Below are 19,606 nucleotides of genomic sequence, written 5' to 3'. Positions count from 1 at the left end.
CACGTGTTTCTCATACTTCAAAAGCTCCTCTGTTGAAAGTTGCTGTGAGGAGTGAAGAAAAAGTAACACCAGTCGCTCCGGAGAGTCCCACCAAGCGAACTCCCCTCCCCAACAACATTTGCTGCAGAGCCAGCCAATCAAATTGCAGTTATGCTAATGAGTAAATCCGCCGAGTTCATAAGATGGTCCGAGACGCCGATTTGCAGATAAAAGTAATTTGTTTTGTAGCCTAGAAATCTAGACGCACCCTGTGGCGGCAAATTAATTTGCTCAGCCTGTACGCCTAGTACCAAACCATAGGGATTTCTATTGGCTGACGCTGTGGACGCCATCCAATCACAGCGCCTATTTTGTTAGAGAGTCTTAAAGGCGGGCTTAACAGGATAACGACAGTCCTGCGACAGTGAACAACAAGGAAGGTGGCTATGGAGAACTAAGAGCGTTGTTTGAATCAGCGCTGCCATCAACTTTGGAGGAGTTGGACTAGTGCTTTTTCTTTTGAAAGTTGAGCAACTCAATGCACTTAAGCTCATTCCTTTCTCAAGAAGGACGTTTTGCCGCTTTTGCTGGCCTATTGCATGCCTAGGCAGTTTGAAAGACAATTCTCTGCCTCCTTGATTAAGCGAGGTGAATGGTTTGATTCCAGACTATACATTTCAATGATATAGGATGGCCCGCCAGGCTAATTTGTTTGTTTTTTTATACTTGGATTTTCTGACCACTAGTGAGAAATAGATGCTGTACATTATTTAAAAAAAGCTGTTATTGTAATCCCTAAACACGTCTAAAATGTTGTTTGAGCCTATAGCCTACACCATCTAACATTAGCAAGTTAGCAGTCAGTGGTTAAAACACCAAAACAAATTTTTCACAGTATTTTTACACTGATAACTACTCAATTAAAAGTCTAAACCATTTTAAAATGGTACAACTGTGTTAAAAAACGGTGGATTCTTTGTCATTTAAACATTACAGACTTTGTCCCGCTTTTACGGCAGTCTTCTTTGAAAAAGCTGATTTTACTGTATTTTACAGGTATATTCTCTTATTATTAAAAATAGAGTATAAAACCGTATTTTTTACGGTAAATGTCAGCTAAAAACCTTTTATTTTTTACAGTGACTGACTAGTTACTGACTTTATTTCATCAAGACTGTTAGTTACTGACTTTATTACATCAAGACAGTTAGTTACTGACTAATTACTGACTTCATTATATCAAGACTGTTAGTTACTGACTTACTAACTTTATTATATAATGACCGTTAGTTACTGACTAGTTACCTACTTTATTACATCAAGACTGTTAGTTACTGACTAGTTACTGACTTTATTACATCAAGACTGTTAGTTAGTGACTGTTCACTGGATTTGAGCCCCATCTGGGCCGGCTGCTGCAGTCCCCGGTGTGCTGTGTGTTAGCTTGATTAACTAGTAGTGCTGTCAGTTAAACGCGTTATTAACGGCGTTAAGGTAAACCTATTTTAACGGCAATTTTTTTATTGCGAGATTAACGTTCTTTTTGGTGTAACAAACTTTGTAGTTTTTTCACAAGCTGTTGCAACAACTAGTAACGTTAGAACAACTACAACACCACACTGGATCTAGCTAGACCGTGCTGCATGTACACGCCCCCTTTTAGGGGAAAGGGAGCTGTTTGGATAATGGAAACCTATGCCATTTTTTGCCATATATGCCATTTTTTGCTCTTTCCAGTTTAGCCTAGGCTACTAACAGGAGTGTCACGAATGTAGGCACAGTCAAACTGCCCGTGGCTGACTATAACTAAGTTCGGCAAGCTTAACTTTACATATCATAACATCAACTAAACATAATTCACACATTCATTCTATCACTTGTAATATGAACGTAGCCTTTTTCCTACAACTAGGTGAGATAATTGCCTGTTATACTGAAGTTCCACAGTTAGCTAGCTAGCAAGCTAACCGTTTTACATGGGATATGGTAAGTGTAGCTAGTATGTGCTGAATGGGTTGTAATGTAGCCAGAGAATGTCTAATAAGCCTACATCGTTTCGACATGAGTAAGTTACATACACATAATTCTTTATAACTGCCGTGTTAGTAAAATTATTGAATGGCCTGTAAATTAATAACTAGATGTAACGTCAAGGTGTGATCTGTCTTTCCCATTAGAATCAATGATATATGTATGTTAACTTGTTTTCCGCTAAAATGGGACGTGATGCAGATTAAATGTAGCCTATCTTTATGATGATGCGCCTTTAGTAGGCTACGTAAAAGCATGCTGCACACACTTGTTTGGGCTTATGAGCCGGCCAAAGAGTAGATTCGTACAATAAACACCAACGCAGTTCTAAACTCCCGGTCAGCTGAATGGTGTTTTAAATTGCTGTGGACACCGATGCCGACATGAGTGCAATGCAGTCTGCTTTCGACATTCATTTACTGTACATTAGATTCCATTCTTTTCAATACAACTCTGCACACCAGCATCGCACTTTGCCGCCGTGTAAATCACGATTCAGTTATATTTGGTCGACGCCGCTCCATCCATTGTTCATCCACTGTTTGCGTGTTAAAAACTTGTGTGTGTGTGTGACAGTGCACCATAGACTGTAGGCCTTGGCAGTGCACTCATGTCGAAAAGTTCCTTATTTTCAACTGAACTCAGAGATAATGAATATAGTATTTTATGTTTGTTATGCCCTTTATTAGCTATATTTCTGAAGAATATATTGTGTTGCCTCAGGTCTGCTGCACATCATTTGATTTGAAATAATCAAATAGACCTACGCCTAAAGTTAAGTTAATGAAGTAACTTGCTTTGATTTCATTTGAATCCTAATCAAGATATTGTTAACATGGACTCCTGGAAAGTTCAGAAATGCAAAATAATAGAATTTTAATCATGCAATAAAATATGTGATTAATCGTGATTAACTATAGGAATTCAGCGATTAATCGTGATTAAACATTTTAATCGTTTGACAGCACTAGTAAAGCTGGGACTTGGTGCATTTGAGGTGTGTGTGTGTGAGTGAGTGTGACGTCACACACACCGGAGCCAGCTGAGGGCAAGAAACGCTTCTCTCTGTGTGTGTGTGTGTGTGTGAGTGTGTGTTTGTGTGCAGCTCTGTGATGATGTATTGTGAGGAATGTGTGTGTGTGTGAGAGAGAGAGAGAAAGCGAGAGAAAGAAAGTGACACAAATAGGACACACAAGAGCAATGTTGGAAGGAGAAGATATGAATATATGATAAGGCATGTGTGACTGTGTGATCTCCAAGTGATGCCAGTCAGAATGTGCTCTGCCCATAGGCTGTGTGTGGTCCTCTGTGTGTGTGCAATACAGTGTAATGCAATGCCCCACTGCTCTCTACTGTATGCTTGTTTCTCTCTCTCTCTCTCTCTCTCTCTCTCTCCTCTCCCTGTCACTTTATCTCTCATTATGTGTGTCTTTGTATGTGTCTCTCTCTCTTTTTCGCTGTCTGTGAATATGTGTGTTTGTGTGTTTGTGTGTGTGTGTGTGTGTGCATGTTCTCAGCATGTGAGTATATTAGTGTGTGTGTGTGTGCACGACGGGGGGATGTCGCTGCAGAGCAGGCGTGGGCGTTCCGGAGGACTCGGAGCAGTCACTCTCCATAAGCATCTGTGTGTGATGAGGGGCTCATAGCCGCGGCCCTTCCCAGCCACAGAGCTCCCTCTTCAGCCACGGGTGATGAGACTCTCCCCCTCTGGTCGTGGAGCCCCTGGCTCTGTGGCTGTGTCACTGGGCGGTTGTTTAGCTTCTGTCATACACACACACACACACACACGTCATACACATATCCCCAGTTGTGCCCTTTCTTGTTCTGCCACATACTGTACATAAGCAGAGATAGAGACAAATCCCCTCTTGCCCTCTAAAGCAGGCAAGACACAAATTATACACACACACACACACACACACACACACACACACACACAATGTACAGAAATACACATAGTTTTAAATACTCAAACAAAACAAACACAGACACATATCACACAATACACACACTCGCTCGAACAAATACATACACCCACACACACACACCCTCTTTAGTGTGCATGCTGCCACAAACACACACACACACACACACACAAGCACCCAGACACTTACATGGTCCACCTATGCTTGTGACAGCGCAGCGTTGGTTCTAGTTTCGCTTGAAAAGGTTCTTACATGTCCGCCATTGAGCCCCTAGCTGCATGCATTGGCTGCTCATTGGCTGCTGCACCGAGTCACTCTAAATGCAACTTTCATTGCCACTGCGCTTCATTGATGAACAGGGATAAGTGAGTGAGTGCAAATGAATGGGAAGGTGAAGGGGGATTTCCAAGGCCATGGCATTCTCTACTAACCTGACTCTCGCCAGATGAATTTCGTTCCGCCTAGCTCCACTCACATCCATCTGGGATCGGTTCTGTTGAGAGTGATTTCGGCACCAGATTGTATGGTAGAGCCAATCAGGTCGCAGGGCGGGAGTTTCATAGATGTGACGTAGCGTAGAAGCGACTGTGAGACTGTTCTCAGCGTCACGGGTTGGCTTCGATGTGAGTGGTTGAAGTAGCACGTTAATAGATGACGGACAAGTGGCTTATCCAATCATATGCAAGCATTTTTTGATTAGGCCCAGCCTTCTGAAGCACCACTCCAATGGATTGATCCCAGATGGATGAGTGGAGCAAGGCGGAACGAAATTCATCTGGCGAGAGTCAGGCTAATTCTCTACAGCTCTGTTGTTAGACTAATTACAGTACTTTTATTCTAGTTACTCTATAATAATGTTCCACAACTGTAACTCACTTTGGATAAAATGTCAGATTCATAAATAAATATAACCAACATGGCAGTGAAGACTATTTCCTACTTTTCCTATTTGCTACTATTCACGTCTTGATTCTTTCTGTGTTTCATGTGGTAGTTTACTGTAACACAAAACGAATTCAATGGTCACTGAAAGGTCACTTTAATTGAGCATGGTTTTCCATGGCTTATGAGGATGTTATCAGTATATCAGGATGTTCAGGCTTATTGTGATGTCTGCTTCTCAGTGTATGAAACAGTAAATTCGAGCATCTCAACTTTCAGGCTCGTTATGATGACTACATCGTGGAGCATCTTTGTTGACTTTGAGACTTGTTGTGATGATTGTATTTTAGTTGATTGTAACAGTGTTGCAAAGCATCTTTGCGATTTTCAGGATTGTAAGGATGCCTGCTTCTCAGTGTATAAAGGAGCATCTTTGTTGACTTTGTGACTTGTTGCGATTACTATACTTTAGAGCAGTGGTTCTTAAACTTTTTGTCTGGCGACCCTCCTAAAAAACATTGGTCAAGTCACATGACCCCCTTCCCTCCAACCGGCAAAAACTAAAAGTGTTCTCTCATAGCTAGGCTATGTCAACACCAACGGTACTGTCAATGGCAGCCTTTAAAGCTGCAGTTGGCAAGTCTGACAGATTGAGGGGACTTAGCCAATTTTGAATGTTTACAACTCTAATGCCCCTCCCCCACTCTCATTGAGTTTGTGCTCGTCAGTGCGCACCAGACTGCACCCGACTGTGATTGACAGTCAGATCCCACACAGCCCTGCTCTGATTGGACCAGAAGAACCAGGAGCTGTGGATTTTTGCAAAACAAATAACAGGCAGAAGTAGTTTTTTTTCTTCTAAAACCGGCTGATTTATGTTGTTCTGTCGGAGCATAGTGTCGGTTTCAGTGAATATAGAAAATCTTGCCAACTGCAGCTTTAACAATCTGATTAATTATTTTCCAATGGATAATTAGCAGTCATTCAATGTATAACTGGTACTCCTGTGGCAAAAGAAGGCTGTATTGTGTTCTGTCACTGGTAACCTCATACAGAGCATCTTCGAGCTAATCATTGCAAGAGGTGCAGGTAGAGATTTGTGTAATCAGAGCATCCACTTTGGGAGGAACATTATGGAAACACTGTGACTTGTATGCCTACATAAGGCACTGAATATCCCAGTTGTTAAACATATTTCTCTAAAAATGTTTAGAAAACTCATTTTGCGACCCCTCCCATATTTTTGGCGACCCCCCTGGAGGTCCCGACACCTGGTTTAAGAACCACTGCTTTAGAGTATACAACAGTGTTGCAAAGCATCTCTGATTTTCAGGATTGTTGTGATGCCTGCTTCTCACTGTATAAATTCACATCTTTGTTGACTTTGTGAGTTGTTTGCGGTGACTGCATATAGAGCATCTTTGTTGACTTTGCGACTCGTGTGTGATGACTGCATCGTAGAGATGTACGAATACATTCAATTCCTGATTTGGTATGATTCACGATTTTAAGTTCACAATACGATTTTCCCATGGTTTCTTTAACAGAATAAGCTGCAGACAAATTCTAACTTAAAAATATTCTTTCATTTATATAAACTGAGAGGAACACAAGGTCTGAAATTGAACTCCAATATTATTATTGTTGCCAATAATCGGCATGTCCGTGTTTTATCACTCTGAGCTCGCGGTGGTTGGCATTCATGTGAGGAAGGCAGACCTCTTTGTATGCCAGCAATGGACAGATACTTTTCAGCAGTCACTATGATAATATGAGCGCAAAGGGAAATAATTAAGCTATTTTATCAAAATCCATTCAGTCTATTTGATTTACTCTTGGTGTATACAGTACATCTTTCCATCGAGAATCATGTATTATCAAAGTGAAAAGGTTGACAGCACATATCAACGGTGTGAGATACAGTATATGCTGCGTTGCGATGACTGCATCGCAGAGCATCTTTGTTGACTTTGCAACTTGTTGAGATGCTTGTATTGAAGTAGCCTGACGTAGCCAGAACTCAATTCTATCAGAGATTTTCTAATGAGGAGACACAGCACTCAAAAAATCCTCCATAGAAATGCATGGGCTTAGTTTGTAATGCCAATATGGCAGTTGTCTAAGCATATCAAACCCCTTCCGCGGCAAAACGTCGACATGTGAATACATTGAGCCAATCTTGTGCTGTGTTGTGAATACACTGAGCCAATAATGTGGTGTGTTGTGAAGACATCGTGCCAATCATGTGATCTCGCCACTGGAGCAAGATTGGTGTCGTGAAGCCTTGCGCACGTGCATTTCTGCCGAAATGGATGCCCAGTTTTGAGTGCCCAAAACAAGTTGCAATATGCCGGCTGAGTGGAGGGACTTGCCTAAAAGGACTTTGATTCTGTTCAGAATAGGGATGTCCCGATTTGCACTTCTGATCCGATACCGATATTGTAGCTTTTAGCATCGGCCGATACCGATACCGGCCGATCCAAGCATGTATTAAAGATTAAAGATATTTACTTATTTTGTTGTAATACTCATGTTGAAAAGGGTTTTACTCTTAAGAACAACTAGCCAACCTAATTAGGTTAGTTTGAATAATCCACAGTGGTTGGTAATGAGAAGCTGACCTGTTTATTCTTAACAGGGTTAAATAAACACAAAATAATAAATAGTCAATTAACCACACAAACTGAATTGGCATCAGTGCTCTGCTCTTTGAACAACAAGAGGTAAACCAAGGCTTAAAAAGCCATCAGTGCAAACAATATTGTAAACTGTATAAAAAAAGCAAAACACACAGAAAAGCTGAGTAGAAAATAAATAGTCAATTCAAACACAAACTGAATTGGCTCTGCTCTGAGTGTAAACCAAGGCTTAAAAAAGCCATCAGTGTAAACAATATAAAATTATATATAAAAGCAACATACACAAAACCTGAGTAGAAAATAGTCAAATTACCACACACACACTGAACTGGCTATAACAACCCAAATAACTGTCACGCCTTCTACAGTATTGCTATCTCCTCCACACTTTACTGCTCCATCTCCATACTCCCTTCAATTTCTACTGTTTGCCCTGGCTGCAGTCTGAGCATGATGGGGAGATTCTTCTTCACAAAGGTGATCATTTCAACATGCTCAGGTGTCAGCCTGCTCCTGTGCTCATCAATGATAAGTAAGACTGCGCTAAAAAGCCTCTCACTGTTGCATTTTAAAAGCGAAACTGATGCCACAACTGGTCTGGGTTTGCTGAAGTAACCTAGGCCAGGGGTTCCCAAACTTTTCCACGACAAGGCCCCCCAAATACCACTAGGTTCTGGCCAAGGACCCCTTGATGTGTTATTAAACCCATCGACATTACTACGGCAAATGTAAAAATACATTAAGCTAATTCTAATAATTATTTTAGCCACAAGCACTTTGCGATTGAGCATACAGTGTGTAAAAATTGCATTTGGAGCTTTCTGCTATATGAGAGCTATCACTCTACTATTATTCCCAGTCATTATCATGGAAAATATAATGTTCAGATATGCGACAAATTATTCTAATGGCATTGTATAACAACCCTCATAGTAATAGGTATATTTAAACATTTTCAAATGTATTTATTTGTTGCTTTTATTTTTCCTTCCAAATTGCTGAGGCCCCCCTGGCACCCCCTTGCGGCCCTCCAGGGGGCCCCGGCCCCCACTTTGAAAACCACTGCCCTAGGCTAGAGGCTGCATTTATTACAGAAAAGCAACGTAGCAAGTAGGCCTATCTACACTATTTAGAGACAGGAGCTTAAGTTTACCGCAACAACAGCTGTCACTAATTCACATCGTCGTAGGCAAACGGTAAAAAAAGTTATGATAGCCTACTGGAAGCTTCTACCCTTTTGGATGTGTAGAGTTGTAGGCCTAGGTGCACTTAGTTGTTAGCGATTGACCAGGTTGCTTTTTGAAATGAAATGCGTTTAGTTTAAAATTTGTTAGGCTAGCCGATTGTAAAAATAGGGAAATTAAAGTGCGTGCTGTGCCTATACATTACACAAACAATCTTTTGATAACATTCGTTAGACAGGCAAAGCTGTCAGCAGCAACATGCATAAGAGCCTTAATAATGTAAGAGGGTCTCGCGGACACTCGCGGTCGTGGTTAACATTAGGTTATATTAATTCAACTGTGACATGAAATGTTTGCTCGATAACTTTAAATTCTTAGTGGGACATGCACAGACAAGTGGGATGCTGGAGAGGTCGCTAGGTGTGCTGAAAAAACGCGGACCGGATTTGGGGGGAAAAGCTGAAAAAAACTGGAATGGAATACCTACATCGGTGCACTGGAAAACACGGACCGGAGTTTTGAAAACAAACTGGATTGGGAGTCCGGATCGGGATTTTCCCGTGCAGGCCGATCCCATATTGATATGGATTTTTTTGCTAATATCGGCGGCCGATCCGATCCAAATATCGGATCGGGACATCCCTAGTTCAGAACATGAGTCTGGAAGTGGAACATCGGGACGTGATTATGGGGCGTGTTTCAAACAACACAGGGGAGAACGTGCCTCACACAATTGGATAGACCTAACCAATCAGAGCAACGGAATAGTCTACTGTGAATCCTGTAAGGGCAACAGTCAAAACATCCCTCTTCTCGACAATGCCTTAATCGCTGTTTTTCGGTTTGTTTTTTAAAGTTATTGCACTGTCAATATATTGTACAGAAGCGATAGCGACATCTAAACGTCTAGCTTCTGAAAGCTTTTTGCTGTAAACAAAATCAACCGCCCATTCAGGTCACGTGAATGCATAGGCACCATTGCTAATCTGTCCATTATTGTGTAGAGCCTACCCGGACGATTTGATCTGGCTGATCTTCATACGGCATAACAGCTTGTCAAAGGAGCAAGGCCAGACAGAATTTCCCGACCTCAAATTTTGTGGGTGGGATTAAAATTCGGGTTGGCTTCCAGGCTAGCATTGTAGAGCATCTTTGTTGACTTTGCAACTCGTTGCAATGACTGCATCATAGAGCATCTTTGTTGACATTCCGCTGCTTTTCGATGACTGCATTGTAGAGCATCTTTGTTGACTTTACGCTGGGTTGCGATGACCGCATATCTCTCTGTGGCCTCATGGTGCTGTGAAAAGGACGATGTGTGTGTGTGTGTGTGTGTGTGTGTGTGTGTGTGTGCATGTGTTTGTGTGTGTGTGTGTGTGTGTGTGTATGTGTGTGTGTGTGAAAAGGACAGTCCCGTATGTGTCACTCGGCCATCTGCAGCCAGCCATGAGACGCACACTGACACGAGACACCCAGGAGGAGAGATATGATGAAACACAGACACACACACACACATGCATGCACGCAAACACACACACACACACACACAACACACAAGCAGAATGACCTCAGAGTCTTGATAGTGTCAGTCAGCTCAGTCCTCCCTTGTACATCCATTCCTATCCTCTCTTGCAGTCTGTCTAACATCGCCAATTTTGCAATGTACTGTTATTCTGTAATAGTATTCAAATTTGCCTATAGCCAGCAGTGTTCATTTTATATTTGGCCTATATTTTGTTCGACTTCTTTTAATATGAGCAGTTTTGTGAATGTTCTAGGTTCTCGTCTCCTGGTTCTATTTTTGCCATGTTCTCTCGCCTCGCTTCTCTTCTCCTCTCATGCGTTGTTCTCCAATGATAAAGCTACTGTATGATAAATCACCTTCAGTCTGCTCTCTGTAAGGATTCACCAAGATCCCCTCTCTGCAAGGGTAAAGCTGGGAAACGGTTGTGCAATATTTATACAGCCTTCCTGAAATGTATGCTGAGTAGGGGAGGAGGGGGAGGAGGAGGAGGAGAGACAGAGAGAGATAGATGATAGGAGAGGCAGAGAAAGAGAAAAGAGAGAGAGTAGGGAAAGAGAGAGAAGGGGAGAAAGTGTCTAATGTAAAAAGAGAGGGAAAAGACAAGGAGAGATAAAGAGAAAACAGAAGGGAAGAGAGAGAGAAAGATAGATAGAGGGGTGAAGAGAGAAAGAGAGATAGAGGGATGAAGAGAGAGAGAGAGAGATGAAGAGAGAGAGAGAGGGGAGGAGAGATGAGAGAGGGAGAGATGAAGAGAAAGAGAGAGAGAGAGAGAGAAAGAGAGAGGGATGAAGAGAGAGAGGGAGAGATGAAGAGAGAGATGGGGGGAGAGATGAAGAGAAAGAGAGAGAGAGAGATGAGAGAGAAAGAGAGAGAGAGAGGGATGAAGAGGCCGGGGCTAGTGATGAAGAGAGAGAGGGAGAGATGAAGAGAGAGATAGGGGGAGAGATGAAGAGAAAGAGAGAGAGAGGGATGAAGAGGCCGGGGCTAGTGATGAAGAGGCCGGGGCTAGGGATGAAGAGGCCGGGGCTAGGGATGAAGAGGCCGGGGCTAGTGATGAAGAGGCCGGGGCTAGTGAGCCCTAGCAGGGAGCAGATGGAGAAGTGCGCACACACAGCTCGTAACACCGTTAGCACAAATCTGACATCTCCCTTCCTCTATTCGTTTTTTTACTCTCTCTCTCTCTCCCTCTCCATGCCCTTTCTCTGTCCCCTGTTTTTTTCCCCCCTACTGCTTACACAATCTTTACAAGGGGCTGTGTGTTTTGGACATCCTCACCACAAAACCTCTCCCTCTCTCTCCCTCTGTGCATGTTTGTCTCTCACTCGCCATTTACACACACACACACACACACACACACACACACACACACACACACACAGCAAGAGAGAGAGACAGTCTTCATTAATTGCTCAAAAGTCACTTTCATAAACTCGCTCCTTTGTTTGATCTTTTCCTCTCTCTCTCCCTCTTTTCCTCTCTCTCTCTCCCTCTTTTGCTCTCTCTCTCCATTCCTCTCGTTCTGTTTGCTCCATCCTCTACAAGCATCGCTAAGCTCAGCAGTTCTGATGGAAAGAACTCTTTCTCTCTCTCTCTTCTCTCCATCTTTCAACCTCTTTTCTGCATGTATCTCTCTCTCTCTCCAAGTGTGTGTGTGTGTATCTATCTGTGTGTGTGTTTATGTGTGTACATTAGTGTATGTGTGTGCGTGCCCAAACCAGGTCATGGTGAGGGAGTCGTGAGGAGGAAGATGCTAACACAAGCTGAAGGCGGCTGTGCACTATTACATAAACACACACCGCTGCTGTTTGTGTGTGTGTGTGTGTGTGTGTGACTGTGAATGTGTGTTAGTGCTTGTGTATGACTGTAAGTGTTTGTGTGTGTATGTCTGACTATGTGTGTGTGTGAGTGTATGTGGTTTTGTCTGTGTGTGTGTGTTGTGTGTGTGTGCGTGTGTTGTGTGTGTGTTTGTATGTATGTATGTGTATGTGTGTGTGTGTGTGTGTGTGTGTGTGTGTGTATGTGTGTGTGTGTGTGTGTGTGTGCGCGTGTGCGCGCGCCAGCTCCCAGAGGCCTTGGCAGCGTGGTGTTTACACCCCTGCAGCTCTGCTTGTGTTGCTCATACCCACGACCCACAATGCACCTGGGCTGGGCCTGACCCGACACAATGGCAAGCCCGGGGTGTCAAGCGCAGAGGCGCGTGGAGCAGCTGAGAGGTTGAGAGACATTTTCTAGTCCTCCGAGGCTACTGTAGGAATGCATTGCACACATACCACATAGAGCACTGCCCCACACAAACAAACAGCCAATCAGAAAGGTTCTTTGTACCTCTGTTAAAGGCCTCCCCCTTTACGGAATACTCAATGAGAATAGAGGGTGAGAAAATTCTGAGAGAAAGTTCTTGCAAGAGTTCTTCATCATTTCTTAGGTGGAACACCTTAGAGTTCTCTGTAATGAGAACCATGAGCCCGATGTACAATTCCATCTATCATTAAATCATGACTAGGATATTTTCATCATATTTGTCTTCTTTTAAAGCTAACATTTCAATAACAGTGTATTATTAAAACACCATGATATGCTATAATACATTTTGACAGCTCTACAAGGAGGGGAGATACCTCTGTGCTTTCTTAACAGGCTGTTGCTGTTCTCCTTTATTGATTCCCGATATGAGGATGGAACTCAATGCACAGAAGAAAATTCACCCAAAAATGCTTTGTTTCTTTGTTTCTTTGCATCACCACTACTGACTCCTGCTGTGTGTGTGTGTGTGTGTGTGTGTGTGTGTGTGTGTGTGTGTGTGTTTTGAAGGACCCCCACCCCACCAGCAAAGACACATTAGTCGATATGAGTCCATTCACTTGAATCATCACCATTACAACGCTGAGTGACAGACGACAGACTCCATGACACAAGGGGGACAAATTAGTGTCATGAAAAAGTCACTGCGCGTGTGTGTGAGTGAAGAAGAAAGGGCGAGAAGGAAAGAGAGCAGTGATGAGAGACAGCTTCTGAGAGAGAGAGGGAGAGAGACAGAGACAGAGAGAGAGAGAGAGATGAGAGACATGGAGAGATACATGATTAAGAGAGGGAGCGGGGGAGAGGCTGTGTGTGCACACGCATGTATGCATGCATGTATGTCCATGGAGGATGATGTGCCCGGAGCTCGAGCAATCGTGTTGCCAGTCGTCATGCTTGAACACTAAGCCTCATACAAGAGGTGGCGTGTCTGACGAGTTATATCTCTGTGAGATGACAGCCCCTTTCTCCCACTCTTTTTTATCAGTCCCCTCGCTCACTCATGATCTGGCCGCAGTGGGCAGCGACTCCAAAACGACTGCAAAACGACTCCAATACGAACCCAATACGAACCCAATACGAGTCTGGGCAGGATCTGTTCAGGCCCGGTCAGTCATTGGCCGCTCTAATGTTGACAACTTGGCATGTATCCTATTTAAAAACAGCTGTACAGCATGTGGCCTGTTTAAAAAAAAAACAATGTGCCGCGTGTGGCCTATTTAAAAGCAATTGTAAGCTTCAGTGAAGACATTTGAGGATGAGATAGCTTTGAATTTTGATGGCATATTTTGCTACTTATCTAGTCACAGCATTCTTTCTGCTTTTCTATGGGCAGATTACTGATGCATGGGGTGCCATGGGGTGGCACGGGCACGGCAACTGGCGCATGGAGACGTCCCCTTTGATCTCCGTGAATCAGAATTTCTGGCCCCAGCCGTGGCGCAGCTGGCTGGGACACCTGCACCGTGCGCCGGCGACCCAGGTTCGATTCCCGCCCCGTGGTTCTTTCCGGATCCCACCCCAACTCTCTCTCCCACTGGCTTCCTGTCATTCTCTACTGTCCTGTTGATTAAAAGCATAAAAGGCCAAAAATTATACTTAAAAAAAAAACACATCTTCCATTTCCAGCCACCACCACCAACAGTGGATCAAAACCCTGCACACCAGCGTGGTTCATATAGGCTACCTTTGAGAATCACGAATCATTTCTCTAGGCCTCAGTCCAGTTGCTTTGTAAGGACGGAGGGGATATTTTTGAGGCGCTTGAGCCTAGTTTTGACTAGTTTGATGTGCTGCACACCTATTAGGAGTGTGTCCAAGCCAAGGGCTGGCTCCCGTGTCCAGGTGGGCCTGACCAATGAGAGGCCCTCTCTCTCATAACCGTAATGCAGCTGTTGGCCTCTCAGCGCCTTGTTTTCTCCCCTTTTAAAAATAAGGTCCATTGATCTCGATCTCGTATTGACCGGAGCCTCATTTCTGACCGCTCTTGCCAGGGTGTCGTGGTTAGTGTTGCCAGGCGCGGCTCCGCTTGCTCATTGGCTGAGCCGCCGCGGCGGCCACTCCTCGTTTATCGACACTGCAGTGGCACGGAAGACGACTGAAATTTGCCTTGAATCACTTCTGCGATAAGTAAAGACCATGCAGCAGCTGTCTTCTTCATCAATCTGACACCGTTAAGGGATATGTAACTGATCAATTTAATACCAACCCCCCTTTATTGAGTCCCACAGCAGTGCCAAGAACTGTTATCAATAAATCATTAATCCACATATTGGTATTGAATAGTGAGACATGTTTCTCATACAAACCACAATGAGAAACTGGATTGCTTATTACTTTTCAAAAGCCTTAAAGTATAGCAGGTACCTTTCGTATTCTGTTGCCATAGTATTTTTAGTGTTATGGCTATAACTTTCTGTAAAAGCACGGAAATCACCAGGGCTCCATATTACAGGATCGAACCATGGGCGACAGCTCAGTGTCATTACCCCTATCAACAGGAGCTGATGATTGGCGCACAGGATGCATGATACTTAACAGTTCAGACAAATGGTAGACAGGATCAATTATAAATGACAATATGTTAAAGAATGGCCCGTCCAGTCATTAAATCTCTAGAGTAGTGACGCTCGACAATCTTTAGACTTGGTATCCGCGGACATAACTAACAACTAATGGACGTTATTAATTAGCTTCAGTGAACCAGACATTTGCCGAGAGCTTCGTTTCGGGGCACATTAAGACCTTAGCCTAGTCCATGTTCGGTTTTGAATAATGACAGTGGGCCTACAGGACAGATATATGGCGATTTGACTATCTGTCAGCCAGCTCCTGAAACACTGGGTGCATTTAGGCTACCTTGCGACATGGTTGACAGGGAGCTCCATTTAAGGACATCCCATCTTAAACAGACATTTAACGACCAGTCTAACTTGTAATTTTATCAAGACAAATGAGTTTGCATGGTTCCTGACTAGCCTATTTATGAGGCAACTTTCCCCTTGGGCTGTTTTTTTCTATTTCCCAGGCATTTATTTGGCGATAACCCACTTTTCTTCTTACCTATAAAACAGCCCGATATCCCGTGATGTTAAGCCAACTCATCAGATCACATGTATTTGTATTACTGTTACAATTGTAACGCAGGTCAGGAGCCCTTTTGTGTGCGTGCTCCTACATGGCATTAAATATTTACGGAGGCCGAGTTCGCTGTCTGTGTCAGCGACCTCTCGACCACTGGAAACAAGGGCGCAGAGGTGCAGCATCGTTCGGTTACGTCAGAGCGGGTTACTCAAGCCTATTCAGCAGTAGGTAGCATTACATAGCATCTGCTTTTACGCACTAATTTCAAATGGTTGGGCTTCTTAAACCAGTTTCTTATTTGACCTTAAAATAAGCTTAGCAGGTAGTTTTGTACACAAATAAGTGTTTCTACATGGAATGGTAAAAAGCAGCTTGTCTGTATTCCCTAGACTTTTTCTCACATCATACAAAGGCTATACTACACTGGGGAGATTAATTCAATATTTCTGTTAAGATATTTTGTAAAAAAAAACGAAAAAATGCATGCCATGCACTTATACATACATGTATTTAGGGCCTTCTGAGAGGCTGAAAGCATTTTCCATGTCCTGTGTCAGTTCATGTCTCCCATCATCTATAATACATAATAGCCTACTATTATTAATAACCTATATGCAGTTGCAGTTGCAGGCTCCTGGTAGTACGCCTGAAAGTACACTTTATGGTTAAAAGAGATTTAATTATTAGATTTACGATGCATCATTTCAACTTTAACACGTGTGGACAGAGAAGCGCACCGTCTGGACTTGAACATTTTCGGCAAACCGTAGAAATGACGTCTTGTATCGAAGCAACGCTCGAAAACTGAACAGCAGCCACCGCAGTCACTGATCATCGTCATCTCGGCTTGGCTCAAGCCCCGGAGCTAGAAACTCTCGCGTTAGTTGAGCGTTTTTTGCTCTCCACCCCGACAACCCTTCCTACCCTCCCTTCCCTTCCCGTCTGTGTTCCTCTCTCTCTCTCGGTGTGAGGCACATGAAATTCGGAGGCGATCTCCTCCCGAAACCCCGACCGCAGCAGTCATCGAAGCAAGCAGCGAGACCCCCTCCCCACACAACATGGCTACAATTGTAACCTCGACCAGGTTTACCGACGAGTATCAGCTTTATGAAGAGCTGGGAAAGTAAGTGATAGTTTCATTTGAGATGTCTTCCGTGCAACTTGGTCTTTTTTTTTTTTTTTTTTTATACAAAATCCCATTGTCTTGCTAGGATGTTGACAGGAAGACAGTGACTTGCAATGACTCTCACCCCAAAGCTATGCGAGGAGCTTATAGATCAAGTTCGCCAGAGATGTGCACATACAACATTTTATCTGCTATTGATTTGCCCTCTGTAACGGATTAGGCTACTTGCGCATATGTTGCATGTATAGGCTACCCGTCTATCCTTTGCTAAGGCTTAATGGACGGGGAACCATTCTCGCGGATACTTTTGCTATTTTTCCCGTGGCTGCTAGCCTGTCATTTTAATCTCTGTTTCACTGGAATGCTTTATTACTAATTGGAAAGCGATTCGCGCAGTTCAGAGGAGATTAGGCTACATTGTGGCTGCAATCGGACTGCGCGATGAGAAGGCAGAACGGGAAATGAAGCTACTTTTATGTTATAATGTACACTACGTTGCATAGTTTTACTGCTGTGACGTTGCTATTTCAATAAAGGAATCGGATTTAACATACACAAGGGCCAAGCAGAATAAACGAGATGAGATGCGTTTGTTTCCTCAATGTCTGACTTTCTAGAGGAGGTTTTATAGCAGTGCCAGCATTGCATGGGACATCGGTGTCAAACGAGTTTACAAGGCCATTTTGTCGTTCTTGCTACGTAGAACTTATTCCATATCCTTATAGCAGTTATATTCACTAATCCATGTGTGTTATGCTAAGTCAATATAGTAGTCACAGGGCAGTCGATACGCTCGCTGCACGTCTTGCATTCATTTGTGAGCAGCTACGTCAGCAATGATTGACAATCCTCTTTTTCCGTGTGTGTGTGTGTGAGAGCGCCCGCGCTCTCGTGAACGTGCGCTGGTGTGTGTGTGTGTGTGGGTGTGTGTTTCCCCTGTGCGTGTGGTTTCTAGTTTACCTACATGAAATGCACGACTCATGAACATGTTTAAAAATATTTTGCAGGGGTGCCTTCTCTGTGGTCCGTAGATGCGTAAAGAAATCCTCAGGACAGGAATATGCTGCTAAAATCATCAACACAAAGAAACTATCAGCAAGAGGTAAGGGAAATAAAATATTTCAATAGACTGCCTCTGACTTCTGTAAAAGGCAGCAGCACGCTGTCATACTGATGTGTTGACTGTAACTGGTCTTATTTGGGTGACTGGGCTGATTTATGTGGCCTTCGTCTGGCGGTGAAGGAGACATGACCCTCACTTTTCATTGTGGGCACAAGAAACCTGATGTTTCTTTTGCAGTGAGCAGTGTTTTGTGTGTGTGTGTGTGTGTGTGTGCAAGTCTGAATGGGGATTACAAACTATGCTCCCCACACACACACACACACACAACCCCCCCCAACCCAACCCCTCCCTGTGTTCCTTCCCTTGCACAAAGTTTATCAATACCATGTGGCATGAGGCAGGAGAGGCTGTCGACTGGCTTCCAGAAGAAACCTCTGCTTCCTATTATGTACAAGTTTAAACAAACCAGGCTTGGGCAGACACGTGGTGGTGAATGGCCAGACCAGAGAGGTCTGAATGTCTTTAAAGAAAAAGAAAAGAAAAAAAAAGACAAATGATCAGCACGGGCCTGGTGTGGGTTCACGGTAGTGTCACACTGTAATTGAGCACTCACACACACACACACACACACACATACACACACTCATGAATGATTGCTTTTCATTCATTTGAGCAGGTAGCTGCCAGTACCTGGGTGGATCTCACTAGTTTATTGATCATTTTGAAAGAGAGAGGGGGAAAGAGAGAGAGAGAGAGAGGCCGAGAGACACAGAGTCTCAGAGAGAGTGAGAGAAAGAGAGAATGAGTGTGTGTGTGTGTTTTGTGCATGATGAGGCTTCTACTCGAGACACTGTTGAAGTGTAACTCTTCAAAAGCACTTGCCTCTTTCTGTTCTGTTAAAGTATATGGTAGGAGCAGGCTTCACTCAGTCTCTTATGTTACTTTTTTTGAGAGTGCTTGGCCAAACTTAAATGTTAACTCAGAAAGAAAAAAGGCCGCACTTTGCATATATGTGTTTTATTGCACAACACTGTGCAATGTGCAATAAAACACATATATGCAATGTGCAATAAAACACATATATGCAATGTGCAATAAAACACATATATGCAAAGTGCAATAAAACACATATATGCAATGTGCGGCCTTTTTTCTTTCTTTCTGTTCTGTGCATATGAATGCATAGCGGTGGAATGGACTCCAGAACTGGTCTGCCTCAGTGTTGGCCCACATCTGGCTAAGATCTGGCCTGGTTCTGGCACAGTCTGGACCAGAACGAGCCTGAGGCATTGGCACTGTTCAGTGCTCGAGGTGTCATGCGACCCGCCGCAAAGGATGCTGGGAAGAGTGCGTGCAGTAGGGACGAGCGTATGGGCTGATGTGGCAACAGCTTGTCTGGGCGATGCCGCGTCATCTCAGACATCGGGTCAAGCCGCTCTGCAGCTGTCAGCCGGATGTCCATCCAAAAAAAAGAAAAAAGAAAACACGTCTGTTGTAGCAGTCAGCGGTGTTGGTAGCCACCATCTTCGAAAAGTCAGGTGTGTTTGAGAGCTGACATGCAGGAGACTTTCTTCCTCTCTCCTTTCTTCCATGTCTCTCCTCTCTTCTCATCCCTCCCTGTCTCCCCATCTCTCACCTCCTCCTCTCTCCTTTCTTCCATCTCTCCTTTTTCCCCATCTCTCCTCCTTTCCTCTCCTCTCTTCTCCTCCTCTCCTCCTCATCACTCCGAGAGCCTCTCTTTACCCCCCTGCGTTCTTAATTGACAGATGAGGTCGCGGCCCCTGCCCCGACACATGTCAGCTTTTTTACATCAAAAAGCCGATAAGCAAATTGTTTAGCATCAGAGTGCAGAGGGCTCATGAGCTAATGA

General features: G+C 43.7%; 1 protein-coding gene across 12 annotated transcripts in view; it reads left to right on the top strand.

The window, feature by feature from the left end:
• The first annotated feature begins 16,453 nt into the window (after positions 1–16,453).
• camk2g1 (calcium/calmodulin-dependent protein kinase (CaM kinase) II gamma 1) overlaps positions 16,454–19,606 on the top strand; it is a 103,325-nt gene continuing 100,172 nt past the window's right edge. For 10 of the 12 annotated variants that reach the window (XM_048233098.1, XM_048233095.1, XM_048233096.1 and 7 more), the window contains exons 1-2: positions 16,458–16,670; positions 17,681–17,775. In XM_048233098.1, coding sequence (XP_048089055.1) covers positions 16,606–16,670; positions 17,681–17,775 — 160 coding nt within the window. In that variant the 5' untranslated portion in view covers positions 16,458–16,605. Of the gene's footprint in view, positions 16,671–17,680; positions 17,776–19,606 lie in introns of all 12 variants that reach the window. The other 2 variants (XM_048233099.1, XM_048233089.1) reach the window with 2 other exon arrangements.

Source organism: Alosa alosa, chromosome 22, assembly GCF_017589495.1.
Source record: "Alosa alosa isolate M-15738 ecotype Scorff River chromosome 22, AALO_Geno_1.1, whole genome shotgun sequence".
Classification (NCBI taxonomy): Eukaryota; Metazoa; Chordata; class Actinopteri; order Clupeiformes; family Clupeidae; genus Alosa; species Alosa alosa.
The sequence above is the reverse complement of the archived record's forward strand: the minus strand, read 5'-3'. Positions and strand labels throughout refer to the sequence as shown.